Here is a 19,671-nt window from a genome sequence, read left to right on the forward strand (position 1 = left end):
GTAGGAAAGGCAACGCCCCAAACAGCATCCCTTTCCTGGTCTCTGCTCTTTATGGCAGGCAGCTGTGGCTGGGAGCAAGGGTGAAGAATTATTGATGGGGCTAGGGAGTAGTAGGGAGTAGGTGAGGTTCGGACTCTGTGATGAACTGCCTCTCACTTCGGGTGTCCTGAACCAGTCAGCGGCCTTTTGTTCTCAAGCTTCAGCCTCTGATAGTAACAGCAGTAGACAGGCCATTTTCACAAATCGAGGCAGGTAAGTTAAGTGGTATGGAGGTGCCTCAGGTGATGGACAAAACCCAGCAAATGGAAAGAGCTCAGGGTAAGAGTTTGCTAGTACTTTTGCTGGCGTCTTGACTACTTAAAGCATTTTAATCAAGCAGCTTAAGAGCGGCTGTGTGGGCTCAGTAAACACACCAAATTAGGTTTGATTTTTCCACTCACCAGTGGCAAACCTGGAGGAACTACATTATTGGAGGGGATTTAACTTGGGGATTTATGATCCTTTTCATAGGTGGGTTTCCAAAGTCATAAATTTCGTAAAACTTAAATTTCGTAAAACCAACTAAGTCCTATGTATAGGGATGATGCACTTAAGAGTCTGACAGGTTTAAGGCAGAAATGATACTTTGTTTAAATGGCATTTAGAACGATTTTTTTTTGAGCTGAAAGGCTTATATTGTATCTTAAAGTATTTTCACTTGATATAAAACTTATACTAGACCTGGAGACTATGCATGAGCAGGAGCTTGTCAGCTGCCATTTTAAAGCACTTTCTGGGGATGCCTGGGTGGCTCAGCAATTGAGCATCTGCCTTCGCGGCACAGGGCATGATCCTGAATTCCTGGGATCGAGTCCTATGTCAGGCTCCCTGCATGGAGCCTGCTTCTCTGCCTGTGTCTCTGCCTCTCTCTCTCATGAATAAACACAAAAAATCTTTTAAAAAAATAAAGCACTTTCTGAAAGCAAGGGAGAGAGGGGAGGCAATGTATTGGTGTGTAATGCATAAATTATTATGTGTGGGGCACCTGGATGGCACCGTGTCTGACTCTTGGTTTCAGCTCAGGTCATGATCTCAGAGTCTTGGGATCCAGCCCCACATCAGGCTCCCTGCTCAGCACAGAGTCAGCTTGAAATTCTCTCCCTCTGACCCTCCCGCTTGTGCTCTTTGTCTCTCTCTCTCTCAAATAAATAAATAAGTCTTTAAAAAAAGATATGCTAACCAAGAGAACAGGCAGACATGACCCAATCCCCTATCCCTGTATGAATCATAAGGTTCTAGTAGCCTTTGGCAGATATTTCTTTTGGAAAGTTTAAATGTGTTTGAGAAAGGAGTGGACAGAGTCAAGCTAAACAATAGGAATATAATTGGACACATTGAAGACAGGACTTAAACTGCTTTACTGGCTGTACTCTATGGGATATTTACTGTCTGCAATTGTTTAGATCTGGAGAAAGGGATGAGGTCTATTTAAATCTGTTCAACAACAAGCAGTGTCACAACGGGATCTCCTCGTCTGCTTAGCCAGAACAGATGTCCCAGTCTAGATCTAATGGTTAGGGCTCCTTGTCCTTGGGGAGCTGAGAGAGTTATAAAAAAGTGAAGATAAAGGCGTATGCCTGGAGCTGGGTAAAGGTCTGGTGAGACTAAATTTGGTTGGTAATATTTCCCTACCCTCTCTGCTCAGAATGGCAGACTTCCATGCGTCATTAATGCTCCTGGAGTTCATATACAGCATTTGAAAGAGAGGGGCACTTTTATCAAACCATCAGCCCTTCTGCCAAAGCCCAGTGTAATCACCTGAAGGATAGAAGAGAATATTTGGCGTCCGTTACTGCACCCTTGCTTCTCTGCCTTTTAGCTGGAAGGACAGATCGACTTTCTGTCTTTCTTAATGGAAAATGAATCTATCTTAGATAGTGACAACCTAAGAGATAATTTCTTCCAGGTAGAGAAATGTCAGTGTGAATAGCATCTATAAAATTGCCATTTGTCCTGGGGGTGTGAAGGAGTCTGAGGGTGCCCAGGGGATGTGACCTGGAATCAACCATCCCCCAACCCCATCTCCATCCCCAAGCTTTCTGCTCTCTTCTAAGCCAGAGGTACCAATCTGGACAGTGGTTTAGCCTTTCCCAAGGCAACTCTCTCCCTGTTGTCTTTATCTTTAGTTCTAAGTGTTGGGAACATAAGGAACACAGCAGCTGCCTGCTGGCAGGCAACCCTTTGTCAATTAGGACCTCAATTTCTTTCCAGCCCTTTTCCTGATTCTCTTTCTGCTGGGTCATACATATCTCCTCTCAAAGGGCAGAAACCCCCTGCTGTCTACTTTGGGTTTTCAAATATTTCAAGTGATAACTAGGGATGTGCATTACATTATTCTGGAGGCCACAGATAAGAAGGATGGGTATCTTGGATGGAAAAGCTCATAATCCAACTAGATTGTAAGCCCCTTGAAGGCAGGCAGGGATGTCCTATCTGATATACAACACCAATCTTCCCGTAATTTGACAAGCTTAGGAAATTGAGCCAGTGTGACCCGGTGGACAGAGCACTGGGCCAAGAGTTATGAGACTTGAGTTATAGCTTAAGGTTTGCCAAACTGTGTGATTTTGTGACCTTGTCACAATCTCTGCCACCATTCTTGTCATCCCCATCTTACCTCAGGCCTTGCCTGGTTTACCCAAATGGCAGTCATAATGGCTAGTCCTGGCAGATCCCCATATTTATGTGTAAAATGAATGAGGCAGTAGGCTAAAAGATGTCTAAGAGCTCTGTTAGCAACAAAATGTTTTTAAATGTCCTCTTAAAACACATGCTATTTTGGAGCCATAAAAACTTGTGGTCTGTAAGCCATTTAAGCTGGGGACAATTACCATGTGGTGATGTTATAGACATCTAGCTCAAAATCAACACTGCTAAAAGCAGGTGGACAGTTTTGAGTCCATAATGTTCTGAAGAGCTTACATAATGGGGTACGTTGTGTCCTACTGACGTTTGTTTCAAAAATAGCCTTCTTAGCAATACAAGGTGCCCCAAACATCAACCTTGATTTGGTTTTCTTTAGAGAGAAAAGACAACCATTCAGGAATCCTCTGAAAAGAGGCTGATTGGCTTCTTTCTCCCTGAACAAATTTAATTCATTTGACTCTTTCTGGAAACTTTATGGTAGGTACCAAAATCTTCACAAAGATTTTTTCATCTTCATTTTTTTCCTCCTCTGATCTGTTTTACATGCTAAAAGCATAAGAAAAAAATCCTGAAGGATAAAGCTGAACCTGTCTGTGTAGTTTTCATTTTCATTGCAAGAGATAATCCCCTACCTTGTTTTTTTTAAGTAGGCTCCACACCTAGTGTGGAGCCTAATGGGGGGCCTGAACTCACAACCCTGAGCTTAAGACCTGAGATCAAGAGTCAGATGCCCAACCAATTGAGCCACCCAGGAGCCCCACTTTCCTTTTTTTTTCTTAAGCAACATGCAAAACTACAAGAGGCTAGGCCTGCCAGAAATGAATACTTGTGTTTCCACTTCTCTCCATTTATATCGTTGAAAGAGAAGTGGAAAACTTGCCAGTGCTCAAAGATTAAAACTTCTAAATGAAGATGAGGACACATTCAGCTTATGAGGTCATCTGCCTGAGTCTAGAGGTCTTACTCCAAGCATGGCAAGAACATCCATTTTTCATATAGCCCCAAGTTTCAGGGGAAAGTGGAATTTGACAGTTGGTTTGCTGTCAGTTCCCTGGAAACATCTTGTGTTATAGTCCCAGAAAACATCAGAAACTTGCTCAAGGTCAGAGGAGGGTGGAAGACATTTCCTTAAGAGACTTCCCTGGCTATTGCTTTGGTCTTTAGTAGAAAGAACTGGAGGGAAAAGGTGGGAAGGCTCCTTCAGAAGAATTTTTACCTACTCAGCAGTAAAGAGCTGGTTTCTGAATTACTAAACAAGTAAGGGACTTTAATTCTCTTTAATTCTCTCACTCACACATATTGGAAAGAGGGAGAGAACGTGGAGATTAGGTGGGTGCAGTACAGAGGACATGCCAGGAAAAAAACCGAAACCCAGTGAGAAAGCTGGATCTGTGTCTGAACAGTGTCAGGAAATCTGTCTTGCTCTACATCACTGGGTCTAATCTAATGTCTTGCTCAATGTCAGGAGGGCACTGGGCTATTTATAGAATGTGACAGGTCTTCTTCTGAGACATTAGAAAGCTCTGGCTACCGAGTCACAGTGGGCTGGTAGAACTCAGGTCAGTTACTCTGGCCCAGTAGAAATTGATACCCGAAAGTCTTTGCCGTGCTTCTGTGGCCAATCTTCTCCCCAGAAAAGCAGAGGCACCAAAAGCCTTTCAACAAGTTTCAGCTATCTTTTAGGATGAAATGGGTCTGTAATAACATGTCAGCTGCTGGGCAGTCTAGGGCAGTGGTTAAAGAACACGGACTTCATAGTCAGAGACTGGGTTCAAATCACTGTGCCACTACAAGCTGTTCAGTTTTGTTATAGGGCCACCTCTCTAGGCTTCAGTGTTTTCATCTGTAGAATGATGTTAATAAAATGGCACCTCCCTTGGAGGTACATTGTGAGGACTGAGTTACATAATGCCTATAAAGCCCTTAGCACAGTGTCTGGCAACCAGGAAATAAGCAACAAATGGTAGCTAATAATAAAAATAAAATGATACTACTAATAAATAATGATATAAGATTACCTCCTACACTGAGCTAAATTTATTTATTTTTAAAGATTTTATTTATTTATTTAAGAAAGAGTGAGAGAGAGATCACAAGCAGGGAGGCAGGGGGAGAAGCAGACTCCCTGCTGAGCATGGAGTCTAATGCGGGGCTTCCAGAACCCCGAGATCATGACCTGAGCTGAAGGCAGATGCTTAACCGACTGAACCATCCAGGTGCCTGTGAGCTAAATTCAATGAACATTGGCTGGGCACTACTGCATGCCAGGCATTCATTCATTAGGGCAAAAAGTGAATATCTACTATGGACCATGTAATGTGCCAAGTGCAGGGGAGAGCTGTGAGCAAGACAGGATCTCTTGGAGCCTGAGTGTTGGGGAGATTAGGGATAGAAAAGGGAAGAAGACTTGATCACCAGCTCATAAAGAGGTTAGAGCTGTGTCAGGATGGTTCAGAGCTTCTCAGGGTCCTTAGAAAGCATGATAGGTGCTCTGCCCCTTGTTCAGCTCCCGGCATTAGAAATTCTTCTCTTTCTCATAGCAGAGTTCACTTGAATCTCATCTGCAACTCAGCTCTGCCCCAGTCCCCAGGGCCAGCCTTGACCCAAGACAGGAGATAATTGGCTCTGGCCCCACTGCTGGGGGCTAAGGTTCAAATTGCCTTGCTGCTTGTCTGACTGGAGGATGGTGCACTAGTTTTGATACTTGAGGTCCAGTCTCATTTTAAGCCTTAATTCCTTCTCTGTGCCCTTATTTTTAGAAATGAGCTTCTGCCTTTGTGCTTGTTCCTGAGGACCTGTTCCCAAAACTTATTTAGTGACCACAGTACTATCTTCTGCTGGGAGAGCTGCACTTTATTCTTGCTGTTTCCCATCTCAAGCATTGGAGTCCTTATCCTGAGCCTCAGCCCAATAGATAACATGGATGTTTGCTTCTTGCCAAGTTCTTCTCAGTTTATGCACTCCCTAGATTCCTCTGTCTTCCCCTAACCTGTTGTCTAGACAGGGACCAGTCATTGCAAGTAATCCTTGTCTGTCAGAAATAAACCTCTGCAGAGCATACTTGTGATGAGCATAGGGTGATGTGAGGAAGTGTTGAATCACCGTGTTGTACACCTGAAACTAATATAATGCTCTGTGTTAACTACCCTGGAATGAAAATAAGAAGCAGAGAGAATTAAGCCTTGGCTGCCACCACTTACACTTGGGTTAGTTTTCTAGTGACTGGTTCACCCCAATGGGCAGTTCTTTTTTTTTTTTTTTCCAATGGGCAGTTCTTATGCCCAGTTCTGCTTGTCTCCATAGGCCTCACTGGGCGGCCCAAGACCTGACATTCCCAGTCAGAGGCCCAAATCTTTGAAAGTGAAGCCACTGTGGAGCTCTGAAGATACTGCTGTACCCCTTTTGAAAGCCCTAAATTAATAGTATAATTCTTCTTGGCCCATGGGCAAGCCCTGGCAGAGCAATTCTGTTCATTTATTAATTCATTCAACAATTATTTGTTGAACTTCCATTATGTGCCATGCTCTGGGATATTGAAATAAATCAGATATGGCTTCTATGTTCAAGAAGTTTATACTCCAGCTGGGGCAGCTGAACTTATAAATAGATCATTATAACACAGGTTCAAAAGGATACAAGAATGCAAAAAGCAGGGACACCTAACCAGACTGCAGGTAGGTAAATGGGATTAAGGAAGGCTTCCTGAACGTGGTGACACCTGAGTTCTGGAGGGCTGCTCGGTGAGGTTAGCTGATGGACAGAGGTAAAGGTACTTCCAAGGATGCCCTGACAGGTGGGCACCTTCAGAGAATGACGCATGCTTTTTGGTGGCTGGAATGTGAAGTATGGAGGGGAAAGAGTCTAAGACGAATCCAGAGAGGTAGGTGGGTGCCAGATTATGAAGTGCATCATTTGCCATATTGAGGAATTTGAATTTTATCCCTATTTTTAAAGTTGGAGATCACAATAATATGGAGACCTGATTTGCCAGGGTAAGAGTAGAGGCAGGGAAATCAGTTAAATGACCCAACCAATGCTAAGAACCTTAACTGAAATGATGATGGTGGGAATGAAGAATGTGTCTGGATTTGAGAGACAGAAGAGTAGAATAGAGAGGACACAGTCACTGCCTAGAGATGAGGGAACAACGAGCAAAGATGACCAGGTTGCTCAGGCAAAGTTGCTGAAGCAATGAGGTAGGTGGTGATTTTGCTGCCCAACATAGGGAACATGGAGGGAACAGATTTTCAGTAGAGGGCAGGCTGTATTTAATGTTGTCAGATAAAGTACCCCAAACTTACTTTGCTTTTAGCAAAATAATCCTGTCTAAAGGATGCTATTGACAACCTACCTTTACAGAAGTCAACTAGAGAAGAATTTTTTTTTTTACAGACTACACGAAAACTATACAATTGGATGAGTATCACACTTGAAAATGAAATCTATTCTCATTAAGTGGAAAGTACAGAAGCAAATGAAAATAGAGTTGAAAAAACTTACCCCGTAGACAAGTTCCCCAACCATGCCATTCCATATTTTTGTCTCTGGATCCCTTGCGCCATATTTCCCATCGCCAACAATGGACAATTTGTACTTGATCCTTACGTGTTTGGCTATTTCATAGGCCAAGTCAACACAATAGCCTTCATATCTTTCATTTCCTTCCAGTTGCTCATGGTTCTTCTTATACATTACATATGGTGATTCCTTTGGGACCAGAGGAAGATTGAAGGATTACTCTTATACATTTTTCTAAGAGATGATACATGTAATAATCAAGGTTTCCCCCCATGTGGCTGTTGAAGTTTGGTGTGTGAAAAGAGCCTTTAAAAAGTTTTTGCTTAATGAGCAGGAGAACCTCAATTGATGGACTATTCAATGGGCTATATATTTCTTGGAGTCCTTAACTGATGATTTAAAGATGTAGAGAATGATTTAAGTTCTGTTTGAGGGTTTGAAAGCAGGACTGGTTTCTCTATGTAAAGTCTTTGTCTTAGTCAAATTGGGCAAAGGTATTGCCCTTACATGAAGGTGAATTGCCTTTGATTTCTTGAGATTTACCATATAGGAATCACAGCTAGCCCAGGAAAGCCCTCAAGAAACACTGTGATCTTTGTGAGGTCAGGGTCTCTGGCTTATTCAATTTTACATCCTCAGGGATGTACTAAGGTACAGTACCTAGGACAAAGTGTGTATTTAACATGTATGTTTAAATGAAAGGTAATCTTCAGCTGAATCTTCATCCAATTATTCACAACTTCAGATCTAGTGGTATACTTATTTTTGCAATAATCGCACCTCGGATAAACCTCATTGGCTACGATACTGCCACTGCGCAAAGCTAGTGGTATACTTATTTTTAACCCTGGTTTGTACTTTACCAAGTAAGAGCATACCAAGTTTTAGAAAAACATGTTAAAACTAAATGAGAATACTATATCACATTTCAACCATGCTTTGAATTTTGCAGGAAAGCTTTAAAAGGTGAATATTGCCTTGAAAGGGCCTTATGACATTATTATACCCATTTCATTAATTAAAAGAAACATAACCTGAGGCTCAGAGAAGTTGTGACTTGCACAGTTAAACACAGGTTAGTGGTAGACTATTCTCTTTCACGTAATCCCCCCACGATGAAATATCAGTCCTACGTGAGTGTGTGTTTGTGTGTGTGTGTGTGTGTGTGTGTTGGGGGTGGGTAAAGAAGAGAATGATATGTGGAACTGTCCCAAATTCCTATTCTTTTTCTTTTTAGAAATGACATTCTGGGGCACCTGGGTGGCTCAGTTGGTTAAGGACTCTTGCATTTGGCTCAGGTCATAGTCTCAGGGTCATGAGATTGAGCCCCACATCGGGCTCTGTGCTCAGCATGGAGTCTGCTTAAGATTCTCTCCCTTTCTGTCTCCCCTGCCCCTCCCCTTGCTCATGCTCACTCACGCTCTCAAATAAATAAATAAATAAATAAATAAATAAATAAATAAATAACTTTAAAAAACTGACATTCTGTTCATGATCATGGCAAGATACTTCAAGAGGTTCCTAAACTGACCTATTGGATGTTTTCACTGCTCAAACTTGGCATCCTTTCTACTGGCTGAATAATGCTTTTCAGAAAGCAGAAGTCCTATTGTATAGAAAACCCACCTCTCTTCTCTCCATACTTACCAGAATGGTAGTCACTACAATGGTCCGGTTCTCTGAGGATGCACTATCATTGCTGATTTGTTGATCTGAGAAAGGCACAAATCTTTCATACTCATTCCAGTAGCCAGCCTAGAAAGAGCAGACATTTGACATGGTTGCCTCTTTTTCACTCAAAAAGTACCACATGAAACCCAAATGCTGTCATGGAATAAACCTTTCTTTTTAGTTGCTGGAACTTTCCAAGGATTGATGTCCTGTCTCCCTCTGTCTTGTCATCCCCCCAGGACCCTAACCCTGAGACATACCTTCATCCTGGGGGTTCCCAACCCCACCTCACCTTTACTGGTATTTTGTAAAATAACTTAGCCCACTGCAGGATGGTCAGCCATTTTTTTCTCCCTTTAAATTCATATAGGCCAAAAGTGCTTTTCTCTGAACTGTAGGAAGGCTGGAATGTGGAGGTGGGGTGGGGAACCAAGGAATGTCCTTAGAAATGGTACAGGCTATTTTACGTTCTGAGATTTTATCACATGGCTACAGAATCCTCATTTCATGCCTAACTTAACTATTAGTGTGACAGAAGCCAAGTGGTCATTATACAATTTAGCTATAGAGAAAGGTACTCTGTCCAGCGTCCTTTGGAGGGTGAGGTGGCAAAGTGGAGAGATACCTACTTTCCGAATCTTTTGCTAAACCATATGTACCTTGGCGGCTTGTTTAAATAACAACATGTCGTAAAATTGGTGATTCCTTCCCTTTATTGTTGTTAATGACTCTTGAGTCTCTCACTTTTATAGGACCAGCCTCAGAGGGAAATGCTCCTTTCAAAATGTGTAGATGGAATACTTTGATTGCAAAACAACTGTGCATCATGTCCTCGTTGTTCACCAACAGAAAGGCAAATATGATGTGTGGGAATTTGTTTTGTGTGTCTTTCCTAACACCTGATTTCTTGCATCTGAGTGCTGTCACCTTCTGAAAGACTTTTTCTTTGGACATCTGTTTTGGTTACTTACTTTTCGAGAGCCAGTGACTTTCATCTCGTACACATCGATGGTGTAATTTGTCCTACGTCCATAAGTATCAAATTGGATGTTTCCAGTCATTCCTTGTACTTGCACCTAGTAGAAAGGGAAAATGTAAAAAATTTAAATAGCACCATATTATTGCCGTCTAGGTGTCTGGGGGTAAGGTTCACTGACAGAATTGTAGTGAACTTTTATCTCAAGTCTATACAGATCTTAATTTCTTCCCCAGTGTTTTCTAGATATGCCTTTTAGTTGCGAAGCTTTGAGTGGGTGATAGGCAGTTACCTATATGATACAGTGAAGGCCCTACCTCTTTTTCAAGGGCCTGAAATTTCTACCATTAATCTCTTCTTAAGGGAGTAACCTGAAGGGTATTCTTTTCTTTAAAAAATTTTTTTTATTGGAGTTCAATTTGCCAACATATAGCATAACACCCAGTGCTCATCCCGCCAAGTGTCCCCCTCAGTGCCCATCACCCAGTCACCCCAACCTCCCGACCACCTCCCTTTCCACTACCCCTTGTTCATTTCCCAGAGTTAAGTGTCTCTCATGTTTTGGCACCTTCACTGATACTGAAGGGTATTGCTAACTAACATAATGCATTCTACTAAACTACGAGTTCTGTGAGGGCTGTGGCTGTGTCTTAGCATTCCCAATATCACAGAAACTGGCTTCAATAATATGGGCCCTGGAGCTCCTAAATTCACATTCTAGCATCATCACCTACTAACTCTATAACCTTGGATATGTTCCTTTATGCTTTTGTGCTTCAGTGTCCCAATCTGTAAAATGAGAAATCCCAATAGTACCTATCCCTCAGAGTTGTTGGAAGATTAAATGAGTTATACACATGTAGAGTTTAGAAGAGTGTCTGGCACATAGTATGCATTGCAATACATGCTAGCTATAATAATTATTATTGTTAATTGAAATGAATTTAGTTCTGTTTCTTGAAAGTGTTACACATTTACCAGCTGCCACAGTAACAGAGGTGAATTTTTCTTCTTATTTAACTTATGCCCAGCTACAAACATGTAGCAATGAGCTAGGCTGTGGAGGGATAAACCATACACTGATGAAATTTGTTAAGTCTAAGGAGTCAGGGTTACGTAATACTAGATAAGAAAGAAAGAAGTACTAGAAGAGCCTGGACACCTATTTGGGATGCCAACTGCAGATTCGTGTATGCCACAATTTTTCCTGGGTCTGGTCCCAATAGTATGAACTAATAAAAGGCCATCTCTGCTGGGTAGAGAGATTTCCTTAGCGATTATTTTATGGTTCAGAGACACTGCACAAAAGACCCTCTATAAATAGAAGTCACTGGAATTATTCATCTGGTGAGTAAGGGTCAAGGAATTTGCTTTAAAGAAAAAGCATCTGTCTCATTTTCCTAGGATGAAAGGCTAGAATACTTATTACTTATAGAGAGTGACAAGCTACTAAGCAAGTCAGAAGTGGTAATGGGCTTATGCTGCAGAAGGGAAAATTGATGTCAGATATTAGGGAGCATCTTTTGAAGGGGAAGGGGGCTTGTTCACTACCAATAGGAAAATGGAATTTCTGTTGAAAGATAAATTCTCCAGTGTGAATTCCTGAAGACAAGATGATTGTCCTACTATATTACTCAGCCATTAGAAACAATGAATACCCACCATTTGCTTCAAGGTGGATAGAACTGGAGGGTATTATGCTGAGTGAAGTAAGTCAATCGGAGAAGGACAAACATTATATGGTTTCATTCATTTGGGGAATATAAAAAATAGTGAAAGGGAATAAAGGGGAAAGGAGAGAAAATGAGTGGGAAATATCAGTGAGGGTGACAGAGCATGAGAGACTCCTAACTCTGGGAAACGAACAAGGGGTAGTGGGAGGGGAGGTGGGTGGGGGGTGGGGGTGACTGGGTGACGGGCACTGAGGAGGGCACTTGATGGGATGAGCACTGGGTGTTATGCTATATGTTGGCAAATCTAACTCCAATAAAAAAATATACAAAAAAAAAAAGATGATTGTCCTACTGACCCAACAAACCTAAGCACTATTGTCAGCTCAGGCTTGCAGAGAAGGTGATGTCACACTTCTGGGTAAAACAAAGGTCCTTTGTTGAGATAGAAATTACTTAGCCTGTCTGGTGCACACTGTGATGCAGGAAGGGTTCTTTATTCTGAGCACTGAGTTCTAGGAGAGGAGATAGGTAGAGAGAGCAGAGACACTGGCATAGGAACTTATTAAGGAAATCCTTACTCAAAGTAGCGAAGGCTTCAAGTCTCATTAAGAATGGCATTTTTCAGGGTGCCTGGGTGACTCAGTAGGCTAAGCATCTGGCTTCGGCTCAGGACTGATCTCAAGGTTCTGGGATAGAGCCCCATGTCAGGCTCCCTGCTCAGCAGGGAGTCTGCTTGTCCCTCTCCCTCTGCCCCTCCCTCCCCAGCTCATGTTCTCTCTGAAATAAGTGAATAAATAAATAAATAAATAAATAAATAAATAAATAAATAACATCTTTAAAAAAAGAATGGCGCATTTCTAAAGATCTAGCATATTTGGACATGATAGACAAATTGGACAACAGTCCAGATATGTCCAGGAGATTTGATATTCTAGGATTAAAACTTTTGGTGAGCAGAAGTAGGACTAGACTACTGCTCAGAGAGAAGTCTATTTTCACCAACAGGAATGTCAGTTACAGTTTCCTATCATCCCATCTGGGATCCCTTCCTTAATCACCCCCCACCTTCCCCCCGGCCCCCACTCTCCACCCCAGTCTATATTAGGTGCTTCTCCTCTGGGTTCCCACAACATCGTCTGGAGAACCTAACCATACAATTTTAATCATCTCTGTATTTTTATCTCCCTAACTAGATTGGGAGCATCTTGAGATTTCAACAGGAATTTCATTTTCCTGGGTTTTCAGCAACCAGTACAGGGACTGGAATAGAGCAGGTGCTTAGTAAATGTTTACTGAACAAAGGGGCAAGTTTTGATGACTTAGAATTGTGACCTATGTCAGTCAATCAGGCTCAGGCTGATATTTGTACTATCTGTAGATTTTGAGGAGAATGATCACCCAATTTTCAAGTGGCTTTAAGGTCTTTAAAAGAATTTGTTTGCATATTAGCAACGTATGTGTGAGCTCTCCTCCTCTTATTTCATGTTTGCATACTAACTTCAAGCCTGATACTTAGTCATTGGTGCTCAGTAAGTATTTACTGAATGAATGGTGTGCTTATTTATCCATTAAAACAGGCCCCTTAGGCGCCTCTATCAGGCAATGATTTTGTTTGCCAGATTTCTTTGAAGGAATAGAATGATTTATTGAGCAACAACTATGTGCTTGTCACAGTGAGGGATGCTTTTACACATGAATTCTCACTTTTAATTAACTCAAATAAAATGGGATTTCTTTTAATATAGTAAAGCCTTTAGTACTTCAGGCCATCCTCCTTTGTAGTCCTGCTGAACAGTGGCATTTTACTTGAGCGCTTATCACAAAGGGAACATCTGCTTCTGGAAAAGATTGACACTACTTTCCAACCCCTCTGGAGCAATAGGAAGAGGCTGGCTTGTAGAAATTGGTAGTGCATCCTTTTGGTTGAGTGTTTGATCCTTAGGGCCTGGGAGGACGGTTACTTACCTGGCTTCTAACTCGAGCTTTATCAGTGAGTTAGACATGCAAAAACTATTTGTGCAATAGTATGATCAATTTAACTTTTTTTTTAGCCAAATGAATTTCTTATCCTTTACTCTGGTAGCCAGTTTTTTTTTTAAGATTTTATTTATTTATTCATAGAGACACACAGAGAGAATGAGAGGCAGAGACACAGGCAGAGGGAGAAGCAGGCTCCATGCAGAGAGCCTGACGTGGGACAAGATCCAGGGTCTCCAGGATCACGCCCTGGGCTGCAGGTGGTGCTAAACCACTGCGCCACCAGGGCTGCCTCTGGTAGCCAGTTTTCTATTTGGGGAAGGTGGTTGTTTGTGTCATGAATGGGGAGTCCATTGAAGATGCTGGTACTTGCCCCTTGAGATTTTGTTGATCCAAACTCCTTTTGATTTACTCTGAGGGAGTTTTGTATTTCACTCATCATTATGTTTCACCTGACAGTACAAATCTTGTAACTGCTATGAAGGTTGAATTTAATTAACTGCTCTTCAAAATTGTTCAGTGCTACCTCCATAAAACTACACTTAGGGCATTTGTTAGGGAACTGACATAATGACATAAAAATCTGCATGATGGGAGAATGAGTCATATCTTTTTCTTGGAGAGAGACACAGGGGCTACTAACCCCTTTTGATTGAATGCTTCCAACTTGGCAAATTTAAGGCAGCAGTAGGAGAGCCAACTACACAAAATGATGTACGTTAGGAGGCCATTACAAATTCTTCATTGCTGGGTTGTGCACAGTATTATCTTATCATTGACCACTTCTTTGTTTCTCTGTATGTCCCAAACATTAGGATAATTAGATAAGTAGAAATAAGAGAGGCTTGTACTCTCAAAGGCTCATTTTTAATGCATGCATAAAGCAAAATATTCAAGAAAGAGCTCTTGCTCGGAATGCTGCAATGAATGACTGACGCTACTCCTGGTGTAAAGAATGAAATCTGTTCAAAGGATACTGCCTGAAGCCTTAAATGACTCCTACCCATAAATACTAAAAACAAGTGACCTATTTGACTGTCTATGTATTGATTCCTTGTACTTCTTTGTAGGCTTTTTCTTTGGGGCATTGGGGAAAAGCTTGCTAAATAGAAATATATCATATTTTTGCCTTTCATCATGTAGATTAGCATGTATTAAGGTTCTCTTTGGCAACAGAACTACTGCCCCACTGGCTCAGTTCAACAGTCCATCCAAACTAATAGGCTATCCAATGGGCCAGAGGATGCTGTTGTCCTCTGTAATGTCGGCCTTCAAATTAGGAGCTCCCTATATAATATCCCAGTCCCTCTAAGGTAACATCATATCTCTACAAACTTTAAAGTTTTTGAAGCTGTTTACATGTTCAATCCATAATTTTTGAGGGTACTGAGTTTGATTTACTACCCACAGGGCAGCACAGAACTAATTATTCATTTGTCCTCAATTGACCATTTCTCAAGCTTCAAGGAAGAAACTTCTAGTTTGACATTTCTAGATGTTGATGAATAAATATCCATGCTCATCTTCCTGTACACTCTGACATTCTTAGACTCTGAACTTATTCCCTTTTTGGATGTCTTTTCTCAAGACTGAGGTTTCACTTTTTGTGTATCTTTATAAGACCCCTGCCCCACCCCAATAACCCATCGTGGTCTTTACCATTTTTAGAGCTCTCTCGATATCAATTCCTTGACTCCAGGGCACAGCAGGATTTGCTAAGCAGTCTCCAGCACTGCCTCTCCGGGATACATCCACTCGCTGTCTCCTCAGATAACGGAAAGCTTCTGCTATGACCAGTATTGCGTCGTGCGTCAGTGCAGATGTATACTGAAATGGATGTATGGAAAACACGATATCCTGACAAATGACACCCTCAAAATTTGCCTTGCTCCTTATAATTCTCATTCATCTCCACTTCTTGCTCTATGAAGTCACCCTCTTAATTATTTGAATCAAGAGATCTCTCTGGGCAGGCCTGACTTTGCTTCATTCTAGAATGATTCCTCTTACCGTTGTGTGTGCACATGTTAAGATTATTAAGATCAAATGGCTCAGGGGAGTCTCTCTCTTGCTCTCAGTACTGTGTTTTGTCTTGAGTGAGTGACTACTAAAAGGCCAGGTCCTTTATAGAGAAAGAAATACACATGAGGCTAAAGGATGGCATATGTAGATTGGTTATTGCTGTTTGTAATAGAAAATTCAGGTCTGGTGTTTACTTAGGGGAAAATGGAAATAGCTAAGTTAGACAGCTTGAAATTAATTTGGAGGGAAGCATTAATCATTTCTGTCTGGACCATGTTTCTGGCAAACTAGGACCTCTGGCCAGCAATAAATCAGTTTTTGTTTCTTGGGGGGAGCAGAAAACCAAAGCTGGTTTTCGATTGTAGAAAATTACAATTGTTATTGAGTTTTATATCTGATAACAGTGACAATTCACAGGCAATACTTCATGATGCTGCCTCTTTCAGGCAAGAACACTTAGTTTCTATCCCTTGGATATACTGATATGCTCTACTAGGGATGAAACCAGTCACTTAATACAAGGGGTTTGATTATCTGTGATTTGATAGGGCAGATACCTTTTCATTAAATGAGTCAACGAAGTCTGATTAAAATAAGCTAGCCTCTGTTTTCCAGGGGTGACAAACACTGGGAAGATATAGAATTCTACTGATTTTTTTAATGAGGCAAAATGTCCTAGGGGGAGTTTTCTCTCCATAGTATGTCCAAATAGAATCGGGAATGAATACATTGTCATCTTTACAACTATCTATTTACTTTTCTTACTTTTCTCATGTTACTTTTCTTTCACTAGCAAATCTTCAAGTGTGACTATAACAGGGGGCATATAGTCTCTCATGAAAAAAAAAAAAGATTTGTGTCTGTCCATCCTAGCACTACATAAACCCAACATGGTGGTGTTCTCTTTTCCAGCTGACTGCATGAATTGTCTATAATTCCAAGCCATGCCAAAAGAGCTATTTAATTTCTACATTTTCAGCTCCTACTTACCAATGTGTGAGCATGTAAAAAGAAAGCCCTAAAAGGCAACATTCATAAAATATAGAATAAATTAAGCATCAGGATTGTAATCTCTAGACAATTTTATTTCCTAATAAAATATTGTATCATTTTTTTAAAGTGGGCTTTTGGTCTGATTGCTATAGAGTGAGTTTCCATGACTAATACTACGCAAAAGCATCTGAAAGTTGTAACTATCTATTTAAAGATTCCATTTTCCTAAGCTTTTTAAAGGGGTTTTCTTATAAATAGTTCTTCTCAGCAAGTTCTGAGAACTGTACTTTCTACATACCATGAGTTATCAATAAATAATCCAGAGCTAAGATTGTTTTCCTTCTCTTTTGTACAACCTCTATAACTTTTGAGCAAACATAGACTACTCTGTAGTATTCTTTTCACCCTTTTATCCTTGTTTTTTGTGCCTAAGACACGGTGACTGACACTTGGTGTACCCCTTAAAATATTGCATAAATGAATTTTTGCCTCTACCTATTACCTGTTAAAATTAGGATGGCAAAGCAGTGGACAGGTAGTTTATTAAAATCTAAATTTGTATAAGCTCACTTAAATGTAGTGGGTAGATTTAGTACATTGAAAAAATTTGAATCATCAGGGAACTGCAAATCAAAAAAGCACATGAGATATCACTTCACACCTGTTATAATGGCTAGTATAAAAAAACCAGGAAATAATGAATGTTGGCAAAAATGTGGAGGAAAGAGAGCCCTCTTGCACTCTTGGTGGAAATGTAAGCTGGTGCAGCTACTATGGAAAACAGTATGGAGGTTCCTCAAAAAATTAAAAATAGAACCACCATGTGATCCAGAAATTCCACTTCTGGGTATTTATTCCAAAAGAAACAAAATCACTATTACAAAAAGATATTTGCACTCCCACATTCAGTGCAGCATTATTTACAATAGCCAAGACATGGAAACAATCTAAGTGTCATCAACAAATGAGTGGCTAAAGAAAATGCGGCATATATATATGTATAAGCTCTCTCTATATATATGTATATATATATATAGTGGAACATATAAGCTCATATATAGTGGAATATCATTCAGCCACAAAAAGAAAGGAAATCCTGCCATTTATGACAGCATGGATAGATCTTGAGGGCATTATGCTAAGTGAAATTAAGTCAGACAGAGAAAGACAAATACTGTGTGATCTCACTTAAATGTGGAATCTAAAAAAAGCCAAACAAAACTGAACTAATAGAAACAGAGAGAACAGATTGGTGGTTGCCAGAGGTTGGGGCTGGGGGTAGGGGATGGGGGAAATGGGTGGAAGTAGTCAAATGGTGAAAATTTCCAGTTATAAGATAAAGAAGTCCTCTAATGTACACCACGGTGATTATAGTTAATAATACTGTATTGTATTTTGAAAATTGCTAAGAGTTGATTTTAAAAGTTCTCATCACAAGAAAAAATTGTAACTGTGGTGGTGATGGATGGTAACTCAAGTTATTGTGGTGATCATTTTGCATTTTGCTATCTATCTATCTATCTATCTATCTATCTATCTATCTATCATCTATTTCAAGTCATTATGTTATATACCTAAAACTAATATAAGTCTGTATGTCAAGTCTACCTCAATAAGAAAGAAAATAATCATCTTGAAAGTAATTTGACTGCAAACCCTAACATCACAGGGATTGTGACCATATTTGCTGAAACACATCAGGATGCCTGATCTGACCATGGGACAGAATGTTTTAAAATGGGACTACCCTGGAAAGATCTGGCATGTATGCTATGGCCACTACAACTACAGAATACCACTTAACTAGCGCGTGGCTTAAATGAATGAACAAATCATGCTTAACTCCTAACTTTTCTAAAACATACCATTTGTATGAAGTCAGGGCCCACTTGTATTACAGTCTCATGTGACTCATTTAGGGTGGACCTGACCAGGTGATACAGAACGTGTCTCTTCTCTGGTCTAGGTCCCCACTGTTCTCTCTCATTCTATTCTTGCTGGGGAGGATGTGAGGATGGGTATCTTGAAACCTTGAGAAAAGAACTATTCACCTCCTTTCTTTTTTTTTTTTTTTTAGGGAAAGGCCTTGACTCTACTTTGGTTCCTTATCTTGGTCACAGGGATCCCACAGCCATGGTATATACATACTGTCACTGTATAAGGAAGGAAGAATTTAAAGTCAGTTTTGTACTTGAATCAATGCACTGAGGGAATGGTTACTTAAAATATAAACACTTAAAGGGTCATTTATGTTACATGAATAACTTTCCTGTAATTTATCTGTTTTAATTCCTGATTTTTAAATAATGGGATTTCTAGCCATAGGGGAACACCTGTGAAAAATGTGCACTCTAAGCATGACTTTCTACCTTTAATATTCTTATCTTGATTTCATGAAAATGAGCAACTTAGGTAATCTAATTACTTTTAAAGATACTTTTCCAAGCAGGAAAACATTTCCGTTCAATATATGTACAGACAACATGCGCTCTGTATTACAGCCCAATTCACTTGGGTGTACTGAGACTCATGAAACTTATTAACACAAAGCAATCACATAAATAATGTAAAATCTAATTTTCTGTTTCAGACTATCAATCTTCCTTACCTATTCCCACTGCCCCCACTCTTTGCCCGACTCAGGTTCTTGTAATATTGTAAATTGTTATGAGCATGTTACAAATGAAATTCATTAAAAAATTAGTTAACATTCCCAAACCCCAGGTTTTAAAGGGCCTCCTTCTCAATCGCTTCTTTATTTGCAAGCTTAGTTTTCAAACGCAGCAGCACCTGCAGTTTGATTTTTAGCATTCTTGAAACGCTTCTGAGCGAAGGCCACTTGATCACAGGATGGCTGTAAATATATAAAGGCCATACTGAGATGTTGTGAAAAGCTGGCCTAAGGTTTCTGCATGCCATGGAACATTACCTTTAGTGGTGCATTCTTGGCTTCAGGGAATTCCCTTTCATCTAGCCTCACCCAGCGCTGAATAAACTGCTGAACCATAGGGTTTTCATTGTTGACAATCTGGAATCCTGTAATGTTGGCTCCCCCATGCATGACTCTTTCTAGCAAAATATCGGTAAAACCCTAGAAAGAGAATGAAAGAGAATCATTATTTGTGGGAGGTGGTGAGTTCTTACCATCTCTGTTGG

General features: G+C 40.5%; 1 protein-coding gene and 1 pseudogene across 7 annotated transcripts in view; both read right to left on the minus strand.

The window, feature by feature from the left end:
- The window catches only part of GRIA3 (glutamate ionotropic receptor AMPA type subunit 3), a 276,587-nt gene that overhangs the window by 73,997 nt on the left and 182,919 nt on the right, over positions 1-19,671 (minus strand). For all 7 annotated transcript variants that reach the window (XR_013374893.1, XM_077888879.1, XM_077888880.1 and 4 more), the window contains 5 exons: positions 19,445-19,606; positions 15,160-15,327; positions 9,846-9,950; positions 8,851-8,958; positions 7,186-7,392 (listed from right to left, as the gene is read on the minus strand). Coding sequence is in view for 6 of the 7 variants with exons in the window: in XM_077888879.1 (XP_077745005.1) it covers positions 7,186-7,392; positions 8,851-8,958; positions 9,846-9,950; positions 15,160-15,327; positions 19,445-19,606 (750 nt within the window). In the remaining variant the exon portion in view is untranslated. The remainder of the gene's footprint in view (positions 1-7,185; positions 7,393-8,850; positions 8,959-9,845; positions 9,951-15,159; positions 15,328-19,444; positions 19,607-19,671) is intronic.
- On the minus strand, positions 7,914-8,028 carry LOC144309354 (U4 spliceosomal RNA; annotated as a pseudogene).

Source organism: Canis aureus, chromosome X (assembly GCF_053574225.1).
Source record: "Canis aureus isolate CA01 chromosome X, VMU_Caureus_v.1.0, whole genome shotgun sequence".
NCBI lineage: Eukaryota > Metazoa > Chordata > Mammalia > Carnivora > Canidae > Canis > Canis aureus.